Source organism: Monodelphis domestica, chromosome X (genome assembly GCF_027887165.1).
Source record: "Monodelphis domestica isolate mMonDom1 chromosome X, mMonDom1.pri, whole genome shotgun sequence".
Lineage (NCBI taxonomy): Eukaryota > Metazoa > Chordata > Mammalia > Didelphimorphia > Didelphidae > Monodelphis > Monodelphis domestica.
The window spans coordinates 3,776,934-3,800,997 of NC_077235.1; the positions used below are offsets into that span (position 1 = coordinate 3,776,934).

The window sequence follows — 24,064 nt, forward strand, 5'->3', positions numbered from 1 at the left end:
AAGTCGAAAGTTCACAGGATTCGGGCCCAAGACTATAAAAAGAGCCAGGGTACTGGTTTGGGAACTTCTTTATTAAATTGCAAATAAGTTTTTATGCCAGAAACACACATTGAAACATAAATAGTAACAATAAAGGCCAGGGTATAGAACCCAGGTGTAAAAAAGCCACAGAGAAGGCAGGTGACTCTCATTGCAGGTTGTTAAAAGACTGGGCAAAAGGGAGGACACAGAGAGCGAGATCTACAACAGATTGCACAAAAGTGAGTAAAAGAAAAAATGCTGCCATGTAGAAGTTAGTCCAGAGGCCACAGCCGCCGTAGAGTTATACATGGAAGAGGGGGGGGGGTGAAGTGATACTTGGGATGACAAAAACACCTTTGAGGTAACACAGCTTTTCTGAAACCCTCCACATGGCTTCTACGGCTAGAGAATAGAGCAAGGCCTGGGAAGGAGGTGCTCCGAGCTTAGCCAAGAGGTGAATGTCAGACTATTTGAATGAAACAATGCCAAACTAACTTCCTTTCCTATTTACTGTCATTTCAAAACTTCTGGCCACAGGCCACAGCCATTCACCGCATATTAGCACCCCTAGCAGAGGGAGGTAGGGAAAGAGAAGGAAAATGAAGCCACATTTGTTCCTTATTAGCACCAAATCACCATTACTTTGAAGCTTCTCTTCCCAAGCTTTCTCATTCTCAAAGCTAGGCCAGTGATGTGTCTAGCACGATCTTTCACTAGAACCTTGGGACAGTGTCACAATTTGAATTTTGGGTATCCCCCAGGAGTCCCAAAGGATGACCTGGGGTGTATCGTTTCCCCAGTCATTAAAGTTAGATTCAAAAAGCACAGATCAATTCAAAGTGTTAGCCAACACCTGCCACAACTTAAAGGCCTTCACAAGCACCTCTGGCCAATACATGGACGACATCACAGCAGACACACACAAAAAAATGGAACGGAAAATACAAACAAATCGCCGATTCATAGGCAGGCTGGACAAGGGCACTTTATCCACCTCCCCCCCCCCCTCCACTGCTCAGTTGCCTTAACTACCAACTATAGGAATTCTTTCTAGTTACTAAAAGCAAACCATAGGAAAAGGAGACTAACTCCTTAATTCTGTCTCTAAAGATTGTTCTGCAAACAGAACCACGTGAGGTAAAACACAGGGTAGGGTACGCTGGGCACTGCGGGCTGCTCCGACCCTCAAGCCATTGCTGGGCATGGGAAGCTCACTCTCACACTCTCTCTCAGGGGGGAGCTAGAAGACACTCTCCTTGAACTTGATATCTGAGGAGCAATAGTTTCCCCTCCCTGGGGAGAGCTGGAGGTAGAAAAGGAAAAGGTAGAATAGGGCAGGCCATTGGGGACAATTACCAGCAGGAAAGGAACTGCCTTCTGGCAAGAATGCCTTGGCATCTTCCCCAGGGAGGAGGTGGCTGTTGTTTTCTACCCTCATCTACTTCAAGAGGATAAGAGGGGAGGGAAGGCACTTGACAACATCTTATTTAGTTTCTAATCAAAATAATAGAACTATTTCTTCTTAAAAAGTTTTTCCCTTTAAAATAACAAGTTCATACAGACAGAAAGAAAGGGATCAGAAGTGCTGACACGCAAACAAAGACAGGACAAAATATTTATAGTCTATTTACAAGTTGGGCTAGCCTCGGGGCCTCCTGACTTGGGTCTCTGCTTTGATCTTCAGGGTGAGTTGTTCAGAATCTCCTCCAGCTTCAACATGTCCAAGGTAGGAGTTTTAGCAACTTCAAAGAAGATTCTGTAAGAAGCAGAAGAGGCAATTCAGAAATTACCAAAGATATTTCCCATCTGATTTTGCTAGCATTTTATCCGGCATATGGAAATATTTTAAATGTTCCTAATTCTCACTATCACATGGTACCTTTACACTAGGACAGAAAGAAATCAAATATGCAGTGGCTGAAATAAACATCCTTTTCAGACCATAACACAAAAATAATATTCAATACAGGAAAGAGATAGGGCCTAAGTGGAGGCTTCTGCTCAAAGACTAAAATCACAGAAACAAGATTATTCTATAAAGAGGATAATTGATTTATGTGAAAAACTCTCAAAAGAAGAGACATGATGGGGTCCTTCTTTAATATGATCCCAAGTCTGTCTAGAAACAAGAGCTTGGCAATGGGGAAAACACCAACTTTCCAACAAATATGAGTAAAGTAAGGAGGCTCCTTTCTCCCTATTAAGTGACATAGTTCTAAAAATGCTAACTATAGCTACAACCTAGGAGAAATGCAAGGTAGTATCACTTAGAAAGGGGGGGAAGCATTCCTATGTGCAAATGGCATGGTGTTTAAACTTAGAAAAGTCAAGGGGAGCAGGCAACAAATTAATAACCAATAAAATAGCAGAGTCCAAAACCAGCTGACAAAAAGAGTTATCTGTGTAAGACCAACATGGATTTAAATGACATAGAGAAATATAAATTACAAAATTCTTTATAGAAATAAAGGAAGATAAGAAATCAGAGAGATCCACTCGTAGTTGAGTTGAGTACAAAACACTAAATCAATTTAAAGATTTAGCCTTATATCAATCTACTGTATAAAACACAACAAAAATATCAAAACTCATTTGTAGGGACAGAAGCGCTAGAAGGAATCTCAACAGAAATAATCAGATAAAAAAGATGAATGAAGAGAATAACCTTATTTCAAACTATACTATAGAGAAATAATAATCAAAATTATCCACAAAAAGGGGGTGGTTTTGAAAGAAAAATAGATTGGGGATCAGATTAGGTAAGACATAGGTGCAAACACAACAGTCGAGTGTTCAGTATATGCCAAAGCACAAAGTATATGGGGAGAAAGATCTCATGTGATCAGAACAGCCAGAGAGCCTTCTCATTTTCTTTCATTTAGACCGCCATATCCCACCAAAAGCTCCAAAAGGACCTCCGGCCTACATACAAAAAGTCCCAGCATTTCAAAATTCAAGAAGAGAAGGAAGATCTTTTTAACTCATCTGTACAATGAGGATGATAAGAGCACCTATCTTCCAGGGCTATTGTGAGCATCAAATGAAATAAGCACTTGGCATGGTGCCTGGCACATAGTAGGCACTTAACAAATGTTTATTGACTAATAATAGCTATAAAAGAGTGCTTTGCAAATCTTAAAGTGCTATATGTGTTAGCGGCCATTACTAGTACAACACGTAAGCACTGGAGCTGTGGAAAGAAATAAAATCACCAAGTGAACCAGAATAAGAAGAGAAACTTGATTGCAGAAAAAATTCTTAGTATCCAATAGCTTTGATAAAACTATAAGAAACACACACACACATACACATACACAATTCACACCAATCTGGAAGACCAAGTTCCCACCATAGTCAAAAGCTCAGAATAATCATTTCTCAAAAGCAAATATCCAGGACCCTATGAAAGACCCACTAATCAGGAGAAAAACGCAAAGTGAGAAACAGGTTTACTTTATTATGCCCAGCACATGGGCAGATGTGATGAAAACAGCAAAAGAGAGCATTCGAACTGTGTGCACACACCTGGTGAAGCCAGAGGAGTCACTAGAGAGGTCACAGGCTTCCAGACTCATTAGGACCCTACTCTATATCCCAAAGAATATACCAAAAGGAAGCCACTGACAAGAAGGAAAGCTTCATCCATACCTATGCTCATAGTGGTAATTCTGCAGTATCAAAAAAGCTGGAAACAAAGTCAGTGCCCACTAATCTTGGAATAGCAAAAGACCTCCATGAACGTGATGGAATGTTATTGTGCCACAAATAAGGAATTCAAAGATTCATGAGATAGCCTGTATAATCTAATACAAAGAGAAAATAGCTGAACCAAAAGCCTCTTGCCCCCCCCCACAGAATAAAATGTAGTAAGTGAAAAAAATGGCATGCTGCCAGAGATTAATTAAAATGACCCATCTTGATCCCAGAAAAAAGACATATCCTTCCTTCCTCTCCATAAAGAGGTGAGGAACTAAAGATAAAGAATACTTCATCTAAAAATTTGCTGCATTTGTTTTGGTTGGAGGATTCAATGATTATTAATGTTGAAAATTTTTCTTTAAAGGGAAGGCAGCTGGATGGCTCAGTGGATTTAGAGCCAAACCTGGAGATGGGAGATCCTGGGTTCAAACCAAACCTTAGCTGTGTGACCCTGGACAAGTCACTTAACCCCAATTGCCTAGCCGTTACCACTCTACTCCCTTGGAACCAATCCCTAGCATCGACTCTAAGACAGAAGGTAAGGTTTAAAAAAAAGAAAACCACAGATTACTATTAGCTATGCTCTGTTGTTATTTCTATTTATTTCAATACCGATTCTAAAACAGAAGGTAAGAGTTAAAAAAAAAGAATAAAGAATTCCCAAGGAGGGGCCCTCCCTTCTGGGCAGATCTCAGTCAAGGAAAGCTTTTACTGTATTCCTTTTAAAGAGTCACTTAACTCAATGCGACAGACTTTGTGGGTAGTAACCCTGAGGTCCCTTCATTGTCTATTCCACTAATAAGTAATCAGAAAAGAAGATTCACAAGGAATAACGTCTAGAAGCCAGAAGCTATTGGTACACCTCATCCGAGCAGGAAAAGTGACAATCTGGGGTTCCCAAAGCCTTAAGCCAATCCTTTTCTCAGCAGAGAGCCCAGCCTCTTACTTGTGAGAGTACTTGGTACGCACAGCCTTGAGTTTGTCATGACGTTGGTAAGTCAGGAGGAAGTTGAGTCTTTTGACCAGGGAGAAGAGATCTGTGCTCTGGTATCCGCTGTAATGTTCTAATGTGGGAGTCTAGAGGAAGCAATAAGTACAGTCATTGTGGATGAGACCTTTCCTGAGCCAAACAAACCACTGACACTGACTTTGAGGGACCCTGCCTGCCCTCCATGCAAGTCCCCTGACTAGAGTCTCGGCCCCAGGGGCCTCCCCGTAGGGAAGGGCATGTGTACAGACCACTTTTAAACCTCTTCTGAGTCTTTTCCCACTTCATCAGCCTCCTAGCTTGGAAAGGTTTGTTGGGATTCTTCGACTCTAAATATTGCAAAATGGCGTTTCCTCTAGTTATGTTTTGCTATTTTCTGCCTGACCTAGAAATGTATCTCGCCCTGTGCCCCCATCCAAAGGCTTACCCATTGTCCAAGATTCTTCATCTTGAGGGCCAAGAAGAAACAACTAGCGGCCAGCTTTGAGGCGCTCTCTTGGACATAGTCATAGTCCTGCAGAGTCAGCTCACAGATGAACCTGGCTAAGGTCAGGGTCTCCATGCTGACATGAGCACACTAGAAGTGGAGCCAAAAAGAGAGTCAACAACCTGAAAAAAGCACCACACTTTAGGAGATTGAGCGGGAGGAGATATCCAAAATAAAGGGATGAAGAGGTGATAGGAAGATTGATTAATGACACTGAGGAGGTTTAGCCTGCAGAAGGTTAAACTGGGGTACTGAAGGGCATATTGGAGTCCTTAAGAACTGAAGGGTTGTCAGGCGGAAGAGGGATCTAGAGATCTATATTGTTGGGCAGTACTAACAGCAAGAGATAGAAACTGCAGAGAGGAAGATTTTAGCTCAGTAAAGAGCTAGTGTAATAAACAGCTGCTTCCTACCAAGTCAAGATATCCCAAAGTGGATTAAGCTGCCTCAGCAATGGGGAATGTCCCCCGCCTCCATAAAGGTCTACAAAGAGCAGTTGGAAAGCCAATGGTCAGGGCTATTGTAGAGAGAGATTCATGTTCATAAGGGTTGAACTAGAGTGCTTTCAAGAGCTCCGATATCTCTGAGACTCTGTCCCCTTGAGTCAATTCAAATAGTAGAATCTTTCCTTCTTGTGCTTTCTCTTTGTCTGAACTCTTTGCTCCAAGGACCTAGAATTGGCATTTGGCATCCCGAAGATACCCAGCATTCCATAATGTATAGGACATTTGTAGATTAGCAGTGGCCCTAGACAAAAGTGCGCAAGAGACACTCCTACCCCACACCCTTCTCTCCAGCTACTCTTACAACTTTCAGAATAATAGCTCGTATTTATATAGCCCTTTTAAGGCTTGAAAAATGCCTTAGAAATATTTCATTTTATCTTTAGAGGAATCCTGTGAGATAGATATTATTATGTCCATCCAATAAATGAGAAAACTAAGGCAGATAAGAGATTTTAAGTAACTTGAGCAGGACCACATAAGGTGCCTGAGGCTACATTTGAACTCAGGTCTTCCTGATTCCCAGTGCAGTCCTTCATCCACTGCCTCAAAGCTAGCTCTCCCACCCTCTGATGCACTCCCGAAATGTTGTCATGTCCTGGCTTAGGGAGTTTGGAAACGAAGAAGCTGCCTAGGGGCTGCCTTAGAATCATCCTTCATTCCATGCAGGAAGAGCCAGCTAGGGTAGAGAGTGGCCCTATGTGACTTATGATGAGTTCCTCTCACCTTGGCAAATCTGCGCAGGAACCGATAGGCAATAGGAATGTTAATATCAAAGTTGAGGGTGTGGAGGATACTGATTTCCATAGAAAGAAGCTCTTCTCGCTGATAAGCATCGTCACAAATATATAGGAAGTCATCTATGCAGGGTGGGCAACGTTCCTAAAGACAATGATAACAAAGAGTTATATGGGAATAAAATAGCGCCCATTCCCTTAGATTAGGGTACTCAAAAGAATGAGAAAAGGGCTAGGAGAGAAGAAATCCATAATTTTGGGTAGGAGTCCTCACAGCCAGCTCTGAAAACCACTGCTGGACCTGCAAGACTCATTAGAAACAAAGTATTTTTTGAGGTGAAGGCCTTAGAAGAAGGTATTATTTCTTATTCCCAAACCTTAGAGCAAGAAAAGGGGCCTAAAAAATATAAGTTAGTTCACTGAGAGGAAAAGGGAACTTTAGTTGTCAAGAAGGGTCTAAGGGAAAAGAAAAGCTATCCCTGGCAGGGCATAGAATATACCCTATTGTTTCAAATCCCTGTTAACAAGAGGCAAAGAGTGAAAGTCTTGAGTATTTGTCAGAGAGAAGCACATTTTCCCTGACCACAGTAAAGCTCCCTGATGTCCTATGTGGGAACAGACATGACATGGCAGCTAGCCTGCCCTGGACTCATCCTACTTATACATACAAACCCCACCCCACAACACCCCCTAGGAAGGGAGCTTTAAAGGGAGGATGTTGGAGATGCCCAGGAAATGGATAAAATTCCACTCTGTTACGCTCTGGTAGAGCAGTTCGCCATTAGGGTCTCTGCCTGGACAAAGCGGATACAAAGTTTGGAGGGGTTAATGAAGGCATTCAGGCCTCTCTACTCCTGTTTGGGTAGCTGATTGCTTCTCTCAAAGTTCTAGTGTCAGACCCAGGGACTCACCTCAAATTTAGATGCAATCAGGATAGCGGTGGAGCCAATCAGTTGTAACTTGTCCCTCATGCACACCACATGCATTAAGTAGTGATCCACCAATTTCACTGCCAAATACAGAGTCTCATGGGTCAACTCAAAGTTCTCCTGAGAAAAGAGAAAGAATGTCCCATATCAAAGCCAAAAAAACGTTTCCCTTGGCTTCCAGTGGCTTTCGGGTTACACTATCAGTTGGCATACATCATACTCAAGGTATGTAACGGCAAAGACCCAGAGGGCAAGGCTACAAGTCAGAAAGAAGACAGACCTATAGTTCTTTAATAAAAAGCATTGAGACAAAACCTGAGAAAATGAGCAGAGAGAGGCAGCCCTTTCCTCAACTTCCATTCCTTCACCCTGAAGCTTGCCAGTTTTTGTGGTTGGACCAGGCAAATACATCGTGGATGGAAACGTGACTAACGTTTACAGCCAGGATTCTGGCAGGCCACATTATTACACTTCTATTGAGGCTATTCTCCCTCCTTCAAGGCTTCCCTTCGGGTCGTGCCTCTTCAATAAAGCTTGTCCAATCACCCCAAGCCACAAGGACTCCACCCCAATTCTGCAACAGTTGCCTTATTATTTAATTTTTCTGTTCCTAACTTATCTCGAATTAGATTTTAAGTTCCCCAAAGGTAGAACTGTCCTTTACACCAAGGAAGAATTGCTGTGGTCAAAAAAAAACCATTATCTGCTCCCAACCTAGTAATAAGCCTCTCTGAATTTAACTGAGCTAGTTCTTGGGAAACTGGATGGTCTGTCAGTGGGCTCAGCTTAGGAGGATCTGCCATAGACTTAAGAACTTGGGGTCATCTCTGTGCCACAATGACGCAACAGAGAAAGACAGCACTAGACTAATAATCTGAAGAAGACACTGCGGTCAAGGAAGCATCTATCACTATGGTCATCAGAAGACCTAGGTAATCTCAGTTCTGGCTTTTTCTGTATGACCTTGGGCAAGTTAGTCTTTAAGCTTTAATTCTATAATCCATAGTTGGAGATAACTACTATGCTCTCTACTTCAGAATTATCTAAGATCAAATGAGAATTTATGAGAAAGCAGAAAATTCCCCTGAAATAATGGGCTATTCTTTAAATCTATCAAACCACCGTGCTGCCTTCCCCACACAAAGCTCACTGAGTGGGAGAGAGATTTCAGGAACTTGAGAAAGACCCAGGCCCCCAAACATCCTTTCCTACTGAAATGTAAATCTTCTTGGAGTCATCACATAAATCACCAATCAGACATTTTTGAGAAGAAGAGACTCTTTAAAGGAAGCTGCTGGGGACAGGTTTTATAAGGTACAGGAGAGAATGTATATAACAGGGATGGGCCAGTCCTGCTACTCACCTGTTCCTCCTAAGATGGACACAGGAACAACTATTCATGTGGCTGCTCTCTTTGAAACTTTATCTTGCCACAAGTATCCCTGCCAGAAGCTGCCAGACTCACCTGCACCTCCACCATCCAGTCCACCAGGATGGCTCTCATATCCTTGCTGATGTCATGCTGTTTGACCATGTAGTTTGAGACTGGGAAGGCCTCCTAGTGGTCAAGAAGAACAAAGGTGAATAGATCTTTCATGACCAAAGAGCAGCCACATGACGTAACTACTACCTCCTCCCTCTTCCTTCCTGTATCCAGGTATTACCTGAAAGGGTCCTTGGATCTTTGGCCCAGGTCTTCATGGGAAAGGGACACTTTTATTTTTAGAACATGGTATGTACAGAATCAAATAGTGGGAGGGCATGGGATGATACTTTATGAAAATATAATTTCCAAGGCAAGATATCTCCACTAAGGGACCAATGAAACCAAAGAAGCCCAAGGCCCCAAGCCCCTGCCCAACTGTGTCAGTGTAGGCTGAGTTGAAGTAGAAGATCAACAATGGAAACTTCCACATACCAGCCTCTTTGGCTCTGGGCTACCCTCAGTTATTTCGGCAAAGAGAAGATTGGCAGATCATTCTCTCCTCTTTGCCAAAACTACAGTTGGAAGCATAGCCAAGATCCATCTGTTCCAGTGGAAGAGACAAAAAGAAAACTCAAAGCTGATAATAAATGTTAGTTGACATGTTCAGGAACATACTTTGTGCTAGTTCCCATGCCAAGAATGGGGATAAGAAGAAAGGTACAAACATGGTCAATGCTTTCAAAGAGCTCACCTTCTAATGGAGAAGACAGCATGCAAACAACTGTGTATGAAAAACAAGAGACGATCTTAGAGGAAAGACACCAAGGTCAAGAAGGATAAGGAGGGGCTTCCTGCAGAAGGTGGGACTTCAGCTGAGACTCGTAGGAAGCCAGGAGGCAAAGATGAAGAAGGAGAAAAATCTCAGCAGGTGGGACAAGCAGAGAAAATGTTCCAAGTTGGAGGAGGCCCATCTGGAAGGCCAGTGCGACTAGGTCACAGAGTATGTGAAAGAGAACACTTGGCTAGAGAAGACTAGCAAGACTGGAAGGAGCCAAACAGAGGATTTTCTATTTGATTCTGCATTTTTGAACAGAGACATCAAATGGCTTGTCCAGTCCTAAAGGAAAATCTATTTGACAGCTAAGTGGAAGATGGACTAAAGTGGGAAGAGATTTTATGTTACAAAGATAGAATCAAAAGGGCTTGGCAATTGATTGGATATTGGGCGGGGGATAGTGAGGAATCAAGGAAGACACCTAGGTTTCCAGTGTGCCTGACTGAGAGGATGGTGGTGCTCTTGATAGAAAAGAGGGAAGTTGGGAAGAGAAGAGGGTTTTAGGGGAAAGATAATGAGTTCAGTTGTTCACATTCTGAATTTAAGATGTCTAGGGAACATCCAGTTCCAGATGTCAAATAGGTTGCTGGAGATGTAAGACTAGAGGTCAGGAGAGGAAGTAAGGGCTGGATAAATACATCAGTGAATCATCTGCACAGATGATAACAATAATAATAGCTAATATTGATATAGTCGACTTAAATAGGCTTCACAGGAGAAGTAGTTTTAAACAGTAAGAAGTAGTTTTTTAAACAGTTTACAAAAAGAAAAAAGCGACTCTTTCCCATTCTATAACCTCACCAGGCTCTTGAGCCACCTGTATACCACATACCTCTCTCTTTCTCATGTATTTGAAGATTTCCTTGGCATATTCTGTATTGGCATATGGGTCCTCTTCAATTTTTTCAATATCCTCCTCCATCCCAGGCATCTGCTAGAGTCACCAGAAGGCTCCATCAGGAAAAGACAGCTCTCAGGGGAGACTTAGAAATGTACTAAGTATGATTCTTTCTTCCTCCCCCCAGCTCCTTCTGTTAAGGTACTTCAAAGTCTAACTCTCTAGGCAAGGTCAAATCTGAACTCCCCTGAAGGCTGGAATAGATCATATTGCATAATAACTACAAATACGAAATATTTGAATTGCTGAAAGAACTCCACAAGTGTCTCTTTCTGGGAAAACCTACCAGGACAATGATTCTCTTGTGCTGCCAGATCTCCTTATGGCTAGATCATCCTAGCCAGGGGAATTTGGGCCTGGGAACTCCATCTGTCTCCCGAAGTTGCTTGCTAGAGTTTAGTCTCTACCTTTTGGTGGATCCAAATGTATTTTCCTCCCTTTCCCAACTGAAGTCTTCTTCCACCTTCTGAGTCTTCTCTGAGGCTGGCCTACATGCATGACTGACTTCTCTTTCTCCTCCTTGCCAAACCACAACCCTCTAAAGGGGACAATGGGAAAGAAGAGTACCTCTCTTGGTCCTGGTGCTTCTGAAGCTGAGGCCCCTTCAACACTAGGCCCCTCATTCACTGGAAGAGGCTCCTCCTGGACAGGCTCCTCTTGGACAGGCTTGAGCTCCTTCTCCTGGACAGATATCAGCCTCTCCTTGACAGTGGGCTCAGAGCTGACAGAGGCTTCCTCGGAAAGGGTTTTGAAGCCAAATCTGTGGGAGAAATCAGACCTAGGGCAAACTGTTCTAAGAGCCTTGGCCACAGTCTCAATAGGAAAAAGCACGAAAGGGGATTTTAGAGATTGTTTCTTAACCTGACTAGGAGAAGTCACCAATCAATGGTCATGATGCTAAATAAATAGGCCAGGCAGCAGAATTGGCAGACTGTGTGACAAAGGCCTTTAGCTTTTTTGTAATGTTTGTTCTCCCCTACATTGTATTATTATCTACAGCCAGGGAGGAGACATGCATAGCGGGCTCGAAGAGTGGGGAGAAAGGTATAGCAGGCAGTAGCAAATGCCTTAGACCAGGTAAGGATTTTTGTTTTATGGGATAAGGAAAGGGATGATAGGTATCTAGACCAAAAGTGATCCATGTCTGTCAAGCCTTCTCTGATTATGATCTTCAAAGCCAGAACTGGTGACAGGCTGGTGACAAATAGAGCCCAAGTTTAGAAGTCTCAACACAAAAAATAGTAAATGAGAAGGAAGGAAGATACCAAACAGATTTAAGGAATCTTGTTTCCTATGTGAGTAGACAATCTGGCAGACTAGAGCTGCTATATACAGAGAAAGCCCTGCCAGGTCAGATAAAAAGACAGCCTCCCTAATAGGAACCTGCATATAGTAGATACTCAAACAATCTGGTGAGCTGAAATGCCAGGCAGAACACTTACTCAAGAGACTAATGTCAGATCAGCTTATTAGACAACTAACCCATTTGCAGAACTGAACAGCTAATTTGGTCTGTACTGCCCAGTGGCAAACATGGACTAGAGTAGATTGAGATCAGATCAAAGTGCTAGAGGCCAAGGAAATAATTATGGGGATAAGATATAAAGCAATATGGTCCCTTCAGGAGAATTGTTAATGGGCAAGTCAGAAGAATAAGGCAGCAGAGATCAAGTTAAATATAGGCTGGAAGGGTGGAGGGTAGGAAGAAAAAGCACTAATCTCATTGGGTAACGTGGCCATCAGGACAATTTTAAGTGCCTTCATACATCAGGATTTTTGACAAAGGTAGAGACCAAGAAATAAACCATGGATGGGAATGATTAGAACCAGTGAGAGAAGAATTACTTTCTAGTGGCAAAAATCCAACCTTTTTCAGAGGGCAGGAGTGGTAAACCTTTGATTTTTTTTCTGCACATTTTCTGCAAAACTAAAATTGACCACACTCCCTGCAGACTAGCCATGAGAATGGTGAGTGAATTCCAAAGAAGTAAGTCTACAAAGTCCTTTCTCCACCCATCAGAATCAGCTGAGGCCCCGCTAGAGCTCCACCTAAGGCTAACATGACAGACTGGTATCTGACTGGCTTACTAACCCAATCCTCATACGAAGGAAGGATGTCATCCCCTAAATGTCAAGGCTTTTCTTACTCACTTTTTCGAGTTGATCTCATTGTTTTTGGAGAGATCATGAGCCGCTGTGCTCCGAAGTACCTTCTTAGCAGTCCCTTTGACCACCTCCTTCTTAAATTGGGTAGGCTGACTCTGGTGAGCCTGGAAAAGAAAGTGAATAGAACCACTGCAGTTCTAACAGGAAAACCATTTCTCTCAGGAAAGTCTGAGGTTCACTAAGAAAGTGCAAATAACACAAGCTGGAAAATACATCTTTGTTGTGTCCGATTCAAATAATTGTCAAGGCGCCTACCAAGTTTGGGGAGCTGAAGCCCTTCGAATTCCCTACTCTACAGGTCTGTTCAGATATCACAAAGGGACCAGAGATTTCTAGGACTGTCTAGAAACAACTCCTGTGCTAGTGTGGTGGGCATCAGGGTCCCCCAGTAACTGCCAAGTTCCTAGAGAGACCACAGGTCAAGGATTACATGAGGAATTCACTTTGCAGGGCTGGTAGTTGAACAAACTGAGGATCCTCTATCTCTAAGCTTTGGATGTATTGGCACTAACCTTTAGATAAGGGTCTAAGCACGAGGAGATGCCTCTTGTTAACATCTCAAACATATTAAGTTTCTCCAGGACTTTATGATCCCTACATCTCAAACATCACTTGGGATCTGAAACAGTACTGGGTTTCTCAGGATGGATAACTTATCCCACCTTTATGATCAGGATGTCTGTCATAAAGGGTGTGTGTACTTGTACCATGTCCCCAGACCCACCTTTATGATCAAGATGTCTGTCATAAAGGATGTATGCTTATGTTTAAACCCCCAGACTCAAAGGCACCTATTCTGTTACCTATTCTCCTCTCTTGATTGCCCCACTTGCTTGTCCCCATCTTTCCTTTCCAAGTCTCTTAGACCCCATCCCTTTAGGATATAAATATCCTGAACTTTTCTCTGTTCAGGGAGGCAGTTGGTCCTGCACGCTGCCTCCCAACCATTCAACCTAAATAAATCTATCTTTAAAAGGTTTCTGCCCAAGTCTGTCATTCTTGAAAGGGCACCCTCCCTAGACCAAGGGCTAATCTCCAGCCCCCCACAATAGCTACGGAGGATACATTTCCCCAAGCTACCTTTGTGTGAACTCATACCTGCTCAAGTACCCTAAGAACTATATTCTGAGCATTCCCTTAAGGAACAAGGTGTCTTCACCTTGCTTGTGTCACAGACCACTTTGGCAATAGTCTAGCAAAGACTATATGTACCCTTCTCAGACGAATGTTGTTTAAATGCACAAAATGCAGAGGATTAAAAAAGGATTTAAATTCTACTAAAATATAGTTTTCAGAATGTTTCTTTCAAATATTTTCATGGACCCACAGGTTAAGAACCCGTGCCCTAGGGACATGTTAAAGGTTACAGGATCACCTTAGTAGTTCTACTTAACTTGGGGCAATTAAACTAACTCATGTGCCCTTGGATGGGTCAAGCAACGTGCTCCTTGGGATGATATGCTGTTTAATGTTCAGGAATTCCACTAACAGAGGAACCCACAGACTTCTATCAACTGACCTGAGTGGGACATGTTGATGGAGAATGATGCAGCAAAGTTGCCTATTTCTACCTGATAAGTCAGCGCACTAGGGAAAGCATTCCTCCACTGTTCCCTCAAAAAGCACTGTAAACTTAAATCCAAGCAAAGGCCACCCAGGGCCATGAGTCCAGTTTGACTCCATAACATGGAGCTCAAAACAGGAGTGGAATGAACCTCAGGGCGTAGGTGCAAATTTCAAGTCCAGTAGTCAAGAGAAGGACCTATCTAAGGTGGACAGCAAAGGTAGTGAACTCCAACTACTTTGGGGCACCCAAGTTAATCAGACATCACTTGGTTAGAAGACACTGACCAGGGAGCAACTAGATGGCTCAGTGGATTGAGAACCAGGCCCAGAGAAAGGAAGCCCTGGGTCCAAATCTGATCTCAGACATTTCCTAGAAGTGTGACCCCGAGCAAGTCACTTAATTCCCACTGCCTAGCCCTTACAGCAATACACAGGTTTTTTCTAAAGAAAGAAGACACTGACCACAAAGCCAGACTACTCACATTGGTGAGATCTCCAAAAGCAGATCGTTTTTTAGGTGCTCCCTGTGGTGAAGATGGTGATCTCTTTGACTGGCTACTTTCCTCCTATTAGAAAAGAAGAGATGGATGGATGACAATATCTGTGGCCAGTTATTGTAGAGAACCGTGGTCAACTTAGGATCTCAGGAGATACACAGAAACACAATGCTGAGACACAAAGGGGCTGAATATGCCCAGCACGCCTCCCCTACCGCAAAGGAGACAGTCACTGGCCAAGAGGCCACAGGATTTCCTAGAGTTCTCTAACATTATTTGACAACCAGAAACCCCAGTCCAAACCTACTCAGAGAAATGGGGCAGGAATTGCTTTTGGTCTTTTCACACTTATTTTTCTTTACCTTTTTCCAACCTCCTGGTACCAATTTTTACATGCTGTCCTAGGATTCCCCTCCATGCTCTAGAATGGGCCTTCTCCACTGTACCCATCCACCCTCCCCTCCCTCCCCCACAGCTCTACCACAGGGGTATTTATCTGATTGAAAGAATTCAAAGTAAAGCATGAATAATGGGTCTAACACTTCCAGGGTAAGAAACAAATAAGATAACAGAGTACTTTACAAAACCTCTAGAGGCTATATAAATGGAGTTTGATGCTGTTGCTCAATAGTATATCAGAGTATGAGACCTATTGGGATAGAATTTGTAAAGAGCTCTTAGCACACTGCCTGGCACATAGTAGGCACAATGTAAATGTTAGCCACTAACATTATTTTTTTATTATTATTATCATTGTTATTATTAAAATACACCTAGATCCAACCCTTTAATGAAGGGATCCCATATACCCCAAGGAGATCAATGAAAGAAAGGTCTCGTATATATCAAAATATTTATAGGAATATTCTTAGAAAGAACGAAGAACTTGGGGGAAAGTGAGTGGTCACTGATTGGGAGACAGATAAATATACTGTGATATAGGAAAAGTAATGAACGTCACTGCAGTGTCAGAAGTGAAAAATAAGAGGAATTTAGAGAAACATGGGGAAACTGTTATGGACTGATACAAACAAAGCCAAGCTAGAACAACTGATGTTTTCAGGATCAGAATTCAGGTTACCAGGAACACCTAATTCCACAGTGCTGACAATTAAACACATCCTTCCCTTCCAGCACAAAGGCGACTATTGGTCCATATGCCATCAGGCACAGTCACTAGGTTGCGTTGAGTTTTTGCTAACTTGTTTTTGTAATAAGAGAGCATTGTGTGTGTATGTATTAGCACGTAGTGCACAAAGGAGAGCGTTTATTTGGGAAAAGAGGGTCTGGGTAGTGATAAGTTTGCCAAATTAATAATATAACAGCTAACATTAATATAGTGCTTACTATGTGCTAGGCACTGTGCTAAACACTTAACAATTTGATCCTTACAACCCTAAAATGAAGGTGCTATTATCATCTACATTTTACAGATGAGAAAACTGAGGCAAGCAGATATTAAGTGACTTGCTCAGGCTCATATAGCTAGTAAGTGGCTAGGGCCAGATTTAAATTCTGGTTTTCCTGAATCTGAGTCCAGCACGCTAAACACTGAGCCACTTAAGCCGAGTCAATGAAATATTTAAAAATACAGAGAAGAGAGAAGGAGGTTTGGAGGGATATAGACAAATAGGACAAATCTGGAACTATCATGCTAAATGTATTGTACACTTATATGTCAGTGTGTTGTTGTTGTTTAGTGGTTTTTCAGGTATGTCTGCCTCTTTGTGGCCCCTTTTGAGGTTTTCTTGACAAAGATACTAGAGTAGTTTACCATTCCTTCTCTAGTTCATTTTATCGAGGAGGGAACAGAGGCAAATGGGGTAAAGTAACTTGCCTAGGGTCTCAAGGCTAGGAAGTATCTGACATCAAATTTGAACTCAGGTCTCCCTGACTCCAAGTGTGGCATTCCATCCATTGTTTCATCTGGCTGCCCTATATTTCACTAGATTTATGGTTTTATATATAATTTTCTATTCTGGCCTTCCTTACAATGTGAAACAATATTTGTTGATGTTTAAGTTCAGAAAAAATGACATTTATAAAAGAAAGTGACTGAAGTTAAAAACAAAAAGCATCAATAAAACCTGTTTGGTTTTTTAATAAAGCATATACAGATACACTTTAAGGGTGTGGGGGTAAGGGTGCCAGTGAATGGACTCAGAGGTAGGGAAAGAAGAACAAAATAAGCATTAGTAAGAGAGACAACTTGCTCTAGCTAACCTTGTCTGCTTCCTGACTCTCCATAGCACCTATCACTTCGCCTCTAGTATTCTCCATAGGCTGAGTTTTGCTGGATCGGAGCCCCTTTCCGTTGGCACACTTGGAGTTTCGAGGCACTGGCATCTCCCCCAGACTCAGCAGTCGCTCGTCCACAATCCTGTTGTAATCAGAGAGAAAGAGCTTTAAAAAAAGCTTTGGAGGCCCCTGAGAACAGTCATTATTGAGCTAAGAGACATCAGTCTTTTTAGTGTCTGTCACCTGAACTCAGGCTCTTCCCTAAGAATGTATGTTCCCTGGACACCGGGAATTTATATCTGTGGACCCAGAGTTATGGTCTTCAAGACTGAACCCAGGAAAATTTTCTAGGATACATTTCCAGCTGCCCTAGAAATAGGATTGATGATTTAATTATTCTGAAGAGCCTGGATAAGAATATTTACATTAGCAATACATACTGATATTATCTAGGAGCTCTCCTTTTTATCAAACTGAGTCATAGAAAATGGAGCAAAGGGAGAATGGGGAGCTGAAGTAAAAAGAAAGAGATCTTGGTTTAAAATAGAAGGAAGAAAAGAGGAGCTGAGTTTAAAATGGTGTAAGGAAAGGGAGTTGAGGTAAAATGGGTCGAACAAAAGGAGAGCTGATATTAAAATGGAGTGAGGAAAAAAGAAACTGAGGTAAAAGGAGGGTAAAGAGGAAAAAAGGTAACGGAGTTTGTAAAAGTAGGGTGAAGAAAAGAAAGGGAGATCAGGTAAAAATGTGGTACAGAGAGCAAGGTGAAGTAAAAATGAGGTGAAGAGAAGGGGAGCTGAGGCAAAGAAAGATAAAAAGATGGAAGGCTGAGGTTAAAATTGGGAGTAAAGATAAAAGGGAAACTGAGATAAAATAAGGTGAAATGAGAATGGGAACAGAAAAAAATGGAGTGAAGAAAAGCAGAGGAACTTAAGTAAAATAAAGAGAAGAGCTCAGATGTGGAGTGAAGGAAGAGGGGCTGAGATAAAAGTGGGATGACAAGACAAAGCAGAGCAGAGGTAAGAGTGGGGGTGAACAGAAACTTGAGTTTTGTAAAAGTATGATAAAGAAAAGAAGTGGAAATGAGGTAAAATGTAGTGAAGAATGTGAGTTGAGGTCAAAAGAAGGGAGAGCTGAGGTAAAATGGGGTGAAAGGTAGAAGGAAAATTGAAGTAAAAGTGGGGTGAAGTGGGAGCTTAGGTAAGAATGGGGTATGGAGAAGAAGGGAACTTGAGGAGAAAATGGAATGAGGAAAAAGGAAGATGAGATAAAGTAGGGTGGAGAGAATAAGAAAAACCAACATTAAAAAAAAACAATAAAAGATAGAAGTGAGACTGAGGTAAAAGGGGGATAAGAAAAGAAAGGGATCTGAGGTAAAAGGAGAGGGAAGAGAAGCTGAGGTAAAAACGGAGTGAAAGAAGGAGAGATGAGGTAAAAATGAAGAGAAAACAAAGAGCTCAGGTAAAAATGAGAATCAAGGGAAGGGAAGATGAGGTAAAATTGGGGAGAAAAGGGGAAGCAGAGGTAAAACTGAGGTGAAAAAGAGAGCCGAGATAAATGTGGGGGTCCAAAGATGGGTGAAACTTATGACAGGGAATGCTATCCACTTCCAGAGAAAGGACTGTTGGAGTCATCTTTCACATCAGTATATTTCGGGGTTTGGGGAGAAGCTAAGGCAAAAATGGAAAGACAGAAGGAAAGCTGAGGTGAAAGTAGCGCAACATTGGTTCATCCCCCATTCCTTTCCCTCCTGTCAGCTAGGTCTCTCAGTTCCGCAAGACCGAGTTCAGACTTTTAGATAATAAACCGCGGCCTAATTTTAACCCTGCTGCCTAGGCTGTCGGGCGCCCCCGCCTGGTTATGCTGCGTTGCGCCTCTAAGCCTAGGCCTGCCTTCACCCTAGCTTAGAAGTGGTGGCTCCTGACAGGAGCCCAGCCACAGGCCAGCAGGCGGGGGCGGAGCTTAGTAGTAGTTTGGTGAATGGAAGGCGGAGCTCTCCGATGGGCGGGGCTTAGAGCTGGCCACAGGAGGCTAGGCGACGAAAGGCGGGGTAAGAGCTTCCTCCGGACTCAAATTGGATACCTGGTGCCTGGGGCGGGGCTTTGCGCTCAGCTCGGGTAAGCCTTTTAGGAACTCGGCTTGGGGCACAGGGTGGTCGGACGTGCTCCCCAAGCAGAGAAGGAGCAATGGGGTCTTTCTCTACGAGTATTAGGGGTTGGGGCCCGTTCCTTGTGATGGGGCGAGACCTCAGGCTCTGAGCGTGTGGGAGAAGCTCTCTGGGGGACTCAGTTTGGGAACCACGTGCCTAGTGGCCGTGGGGAAGGGAGGGGCGAGGGTGTTCTAGGAGGTCAGGGCCTCGTACTCCACCGGCAGTTCCGGGGATTTTGAGGGGTACGATCTCATAACCCACGGGGGGGCGGGGCCTCAGGTTCTGCCCGGGATGGGGTGTTTGTTTGGGGGGGGATTCGGGAGGCGGGGCCTCACCGCAGGAGGGAGCTGAGGGTTGTGAGACGGGGATTCCAGGAGGTACAGGCACCGGAAGGGATCCCCAAAGCTCGGCGCAGACCATTAGACAGGAACACATGTGGCAGGTGCCCGGACGGGCAGGCGCAGTGGTCCTGGTTCACATCCCAGTGCTCACTGGCACCAAGAGTTCAAGGTGCGGGGCTCCCCAAGGCAGCTAGCCGTTACGTTCCCTCTCCGGATCACTCAGAGTCCCGGTAACCCATCTGTCTTACCTACACAAGGCTCTGGCTATCCGGCCCCGCAGTCTTCGGTGCTGGCACGGGCACTTGCCGCTCCGCTACCCGGCTTGGAGCCCACACTGTGCTGAGCACTGCTGGTTCTCAAAAACCGATTTTGAAAACTGCCACCGGAGAAAGGGGCTCGTCTGTGATTGGTGTTTGGCCAGCCAATCCCTGCGCCAGGCCCCCACAATTCCAGGCGGGGTCGCTGGGCTTTTTAAAATTGAGCTCAGCAGCCAATGAGAAAGAAGCTTGGACCGCAGGGGGCGTGTCCACGAAGTGTGCCGGTGCTCTTGACGTCAGGAGGAGGCGAGGCACCCTGGGCAGGGGCGGGGCGGGCGTTATTTAAATAACTCCCTCCTGCCGCTAGCTCCCCAGTTCCCAGCTCTCGGGGTTTGGGTCCTTCCTTATACGTCCTGGCGGCCTTGGGCTACTTCGGCTCGTCGGTGACGTTTGTGCGGTAAGGTATCTAAGAATCCGCTGCTTGCAATCCCCCTGCGGGAGGTTGGGATACCCCATTCTAAGCCTAGAACACTGCGCCCGCGGGAGGACTCTGTCTCTCCCTGGCCTGCCCTTTTAGGTTTTGTATGGAAATCATAATGTTCCACCCTCGTCCGTTTTAGAATTTGTCCTGGGCCATCCTCAACTGTTATGTGACAGGACTCTGGTGCCTTGGCTCTATGTTGTCCATTTTCCATAACTCTTCGACAGTGAAGGGAGTTGGAAAATTTTTACAGACAATGTCTAAGATAGAGGTCTCATGGCTAAAATATATAGAGAGAACTTCGTCACATTTCTGGAAATAAGAGCCATCCCCTAGTTGATAAATGGGCAAAAGAGATGAAGAGTTTGGGGATGAGGACGTTATAGCCATGTACAGTTATATGAAAAAATGCTCTAGATCACTGATCAGGAAAGTGCAAATCAAAACAATTATGAGCTATCTCTCACAACCATCAGATTGGCTAAAATAACAAGTGGCAGGGCTGTGGAAAAATGGGGACACTAATAAACTATTGGTGGAACTGTGAATGGATCCAATCATTTTAGAGAGCAATTTGGAACTACACCCAAAGAGTTATAAAACTGTGTACAAAAATTTCCCAAGGAGATCAGGGGAAAAGGAAAAAAGAACCCATATGTTCCAAAACATTTACAGCAGCTCTCTTTGTGGTGGCAAAGAACTGGACATTGAAGGGATATCCATCAGTTGGAGGATGACTGTGATAAAATACTACTTATCTTACCTTGAGCGCATTCATTTTTTTTAAACTCAAAAAGAACTACATGGGATAATGAACAGCAAAATTTGTAAAACCAAGAGAACATTATATGCTGCTACAGATTTAATAATTGAAGAATAACTTGTAACTATCACCTCCCTCCAGGTAATGAACTGAAAAAGGAAACTGGCATAATTCATTTATATGGAACTGTTTACTAGATGATGGGAGGAGGGGAAGGAGGGGCTAAAACACTTGTAAATAAATTCCATTAATCAAAAATGTCTGTTTTTTAAAGCAGCGAAAAGAGTAGGGGAGACACAGGCATTTATTAAATGCTCACCATGTGCTAAGCACCATGCTAAGCCCTTTCCAAAAATCTCATTTGATAGTTATGGCAACCCTAGGAGGTTAGACGGCACATTATCCCCATTTTAGGATGAAGAAACTAAGGTAGATAGGTTAAGTGACTTGCCTAGAGTCACCCAGTAAGAGTCTGAGATCAGAGGCCCAACACTAGACTGTGCCACTGATGCCCAAAGAGGAAAATAAGATCAATCTCTGTTGTGGCCCTAAAATATTAAAAGGGGAATAACTTCAAGCAAGTCCCCACCTAACCTACTCTAGACCTTAGTGCTCATTAGTAGAATTAGTAGATCAGACTAGATAACCTCTAAGGACTCTCCCCAACTTTAGAATCCTGTGATTCTATGGATAGTGACCCACAATCCTCTATTCTCTCCCCACATCCTTAATTCCCCTATTAGTCATTCCTTTGGGCTACAATTCACTTGTTGCCCCTAAGGAAAGACAAAAAACCCCATGATCAGGCAGTCACTAGAACAGTGGGGGTGAGCCTATGGCACGAAGAGTACTCTCTGTGGGCATATGCAGCCCTCCCCCCCACCGAGTTCATGTTACTAGAAAGGCAGGATGACTCAGGCAGAGTCCCCTCCCCCTATCCACCATGCCTGATGACATTTTTTCATATCCCTTAATCCTCTGCCCAGCAGCCCAATGAGGGTACTTTCTCCCTCCCCTGTCTGGGGTAAGGGTGGGACTGGGCATGCCCGGCACTCAGTAGTGTGGAAGGGAATGGCATGTGGTCTCTGGGGGAAGTAGTCACAGCACTCAGTCTGGGGGGTGGGATGGGGACGATGCCTGGCACTCTATCTCTAAAAGGTTCACAATCATTGCACTAGAACATTAGGTACTAAGAGAGATGGGGCTCAACAACTTGTGTTTTGATTTCACATATTCCTTCTCACTAAATATCTTCAAGGAAGGGATAATCACTTGTCATGGATGTTGTAGTGGGGATACTGGGACAAGCTATGGGGACAGAGGCTGCTTGGATCTCTTCAAGAATAAGGCCCCACACCATGCTGTGAATGTTAATGGAGATTTCTGGGAATTGTTAGCAGTCTCAGGCACCCCTTAGCTGGGATCCTAGACACAGTATTTTAGGCTTGCTTTACTAGGATTCCAAAGAAAATTCTAAAATCCTAAGTCATTCCCTCATTAAGGAACTTCTGAATTCCATGGGCAGATAAAAATTCAGCTTTGAATATTGGAAAGAAAAACACACCAGCTGTTTCCCAGGGAAGAAAAAGGACAGCTCTCAGCTACTGGCAGCTAATGAGAGCTCAGTGGACAATGATGAAAGGGGGTCTTCTCATATTGCCCCTCCTTTTCTCTGCCTTTCTTTCCTCCCTCTCTCCTTCTCCACCCCCCCCCCATATCTCTTTTCTGGACATGGAACTTATCATCAAACAAAAAGATATGGATACATAGACTGTTTTTCATATTTCTCTTTTTCAGTTCATTTGCTGGAGGCAAATGTTCACAAGTTATTCTTCCAATGTTATTCTCTAGTTGTAGGTAATGTTCTCTTAGTTCTACTCATTTAGCTCTTCCTTACTTTATGTAGGTTTTTCCAAGTTTTTAAAAATTAGCTTGCTAGTTGTTTCTTATGGCGCAACAATCACCTACCATAATTTTTCCAGCCATTTCCCATTTGATGGGCATCCCATTAATTTTCAGTTCTTTACCACCACAGAGAGAGCTTCTATAAATATTTTGGAACATAGGGATTCTTTTTCTTTTTCCCTGATCTCCTTGGGAATCAGACCCAGAGTATACACAGTTTTTATAACTCTCTGGGTGTATGTAATTCCAAATTACTCTCCAAAGTGGTTGAATCCATTCACACTTCTACCAACAGTACATTAGTGTCCCCACTTTTCCACATCTCCAACATTTGCCATTTTGCCCTTTTCTCACTTTAGCTAATTTGAAGGGCGTGTATCCCATGGTGGATAGTATTCCCCTATTGTATATATACACCTTACCTTCCATCATAGAATCACTACTGTGCATTGGTTCCAAGGCAGAAGAGTGGTAAAGGGCTGAGCAACTGGGGTCACATGGCTAGGATGTGTCTGAGGTCAGATTTTAACCCAGAACCTCCTATTTTTGGACTTGAACCTCAATCCACAGAGACACCTAGCTGCCCCCCTACTATATATTTTACATATGAGATCTCTATCCAAGAAAGTATCAACACATTTTTTGGCCAATTTTCTGCTTTGCTTCTAATCTTGGCTTTATTAGATTTATTTGTTCAGAAACTTTCAAATTTAATGTAATCAAAATTAGCTATTTTACATCTCAAATACTCTATCTCTTGTTTACTCATAAATGCCTCTCCTATCCATAAATCTGATAGGTAGTAAGTTCCCTGTTCTAATTGGCTTCTGATATCCTTTTGTCGAGGTCATATATCCATTTTGATCTTATCTTAGTGAATGGTGTAAGATTTGGTCTATATCTAATCATCTCTGCTAAACTACTTTCCAATTGTCCCAGCAATTTTTACCAAACAGTGAGTTCTTATCTCTAAAACTTGGAGCTATACTTTTCTCAAATACAGGCTTTATATAATTTTTAACCCATACCTTCTATGTTAGAATCAATACTGTGTTTTTGTTTTTCTTTCATTCTCAATTGAAGGGAGATGGAGGGGAAGAAGAGAAGAAAATTTTTGCTGATTGAAAAAAATTTCTTAAAAGAAAAAAATGTCTCAGTGACCCTCTTCTCCCTTCACTCAG

General features: G+C 43.1%; 2 protein-coding genes across 5 annotated transcripts in view; one reads left to right on the top strand and one right to left on the bottom strand.

The window, feature by feature from the left end:
• Positions 1–50: 50 nt before the first annotated feature.
• CCNB3 (cyclin B3) lies at positions 51–19,880 on the bottom strand. Of its 3 annotated transcripts, none has more exons than XM_056809421.1 (12): positions 19,726–19,880; positions 16,976–17,132; positions 14,738–14,821; positions 12,675–12,793; positions 11,091–11,283; positions 10,458–10,556; positions 8,830–8,922; positions 7,347–7,484; positions 6,425–6,580; positions 5,136–5,285; positions 4,667–4,797; positions 51–1,777 (listed from the first exon to the last, which is right to left on the bottom strand). In XM_056809421.1, the coding sequence occupies exons 2-12, from the start codon at positions 17,096–17,098 to the stop codon at positions 1,702–1,704; spliced, it is 1,362 nt and encodes a 453-aa protein (XP_056665399.1). In that variant the 5' UTR covers positions 17,099–17,132; positions 19,726–19,880; the 3' UTR covers positions 51–1,701. The 3 variants fall into 3 exon arrangements, with proteins under 3 accessions (XP_056665399.1, XP_056665398.1, XP_007507802.1); XM_056809420.1 differs by having other exon boundaries at positions 10,458–10,559; XM_007507740.3 differs by lacking the exons at positions 14,738–14,821; positions 16,976–17,132; positions 19,726–19,880 and adding an exon at positions 13,202–13,350 and having other exon boundaries at positions 10,458–10,559.
• Positions 19,090–24,064, top strand: part of AKAP4 (A-kinase anchoring protein 4) — a 40,148-nt gene continuing 35,173 nt past the window's right edge. The window contains exon 1 of one of the 2 annotated variants that reach the window (XR_008914658.1): positions 19,090–19,104. The gene's annotated coding sequence lies outside the window, so the exon portion shown is untranslated. Of the gene's footprint in view, positions 19,105–20,089; positions 20,192–24,064 lie in introns of those variants that run through there. The other variant, XR_008914657.1, reaches the window with a different exon arrangement.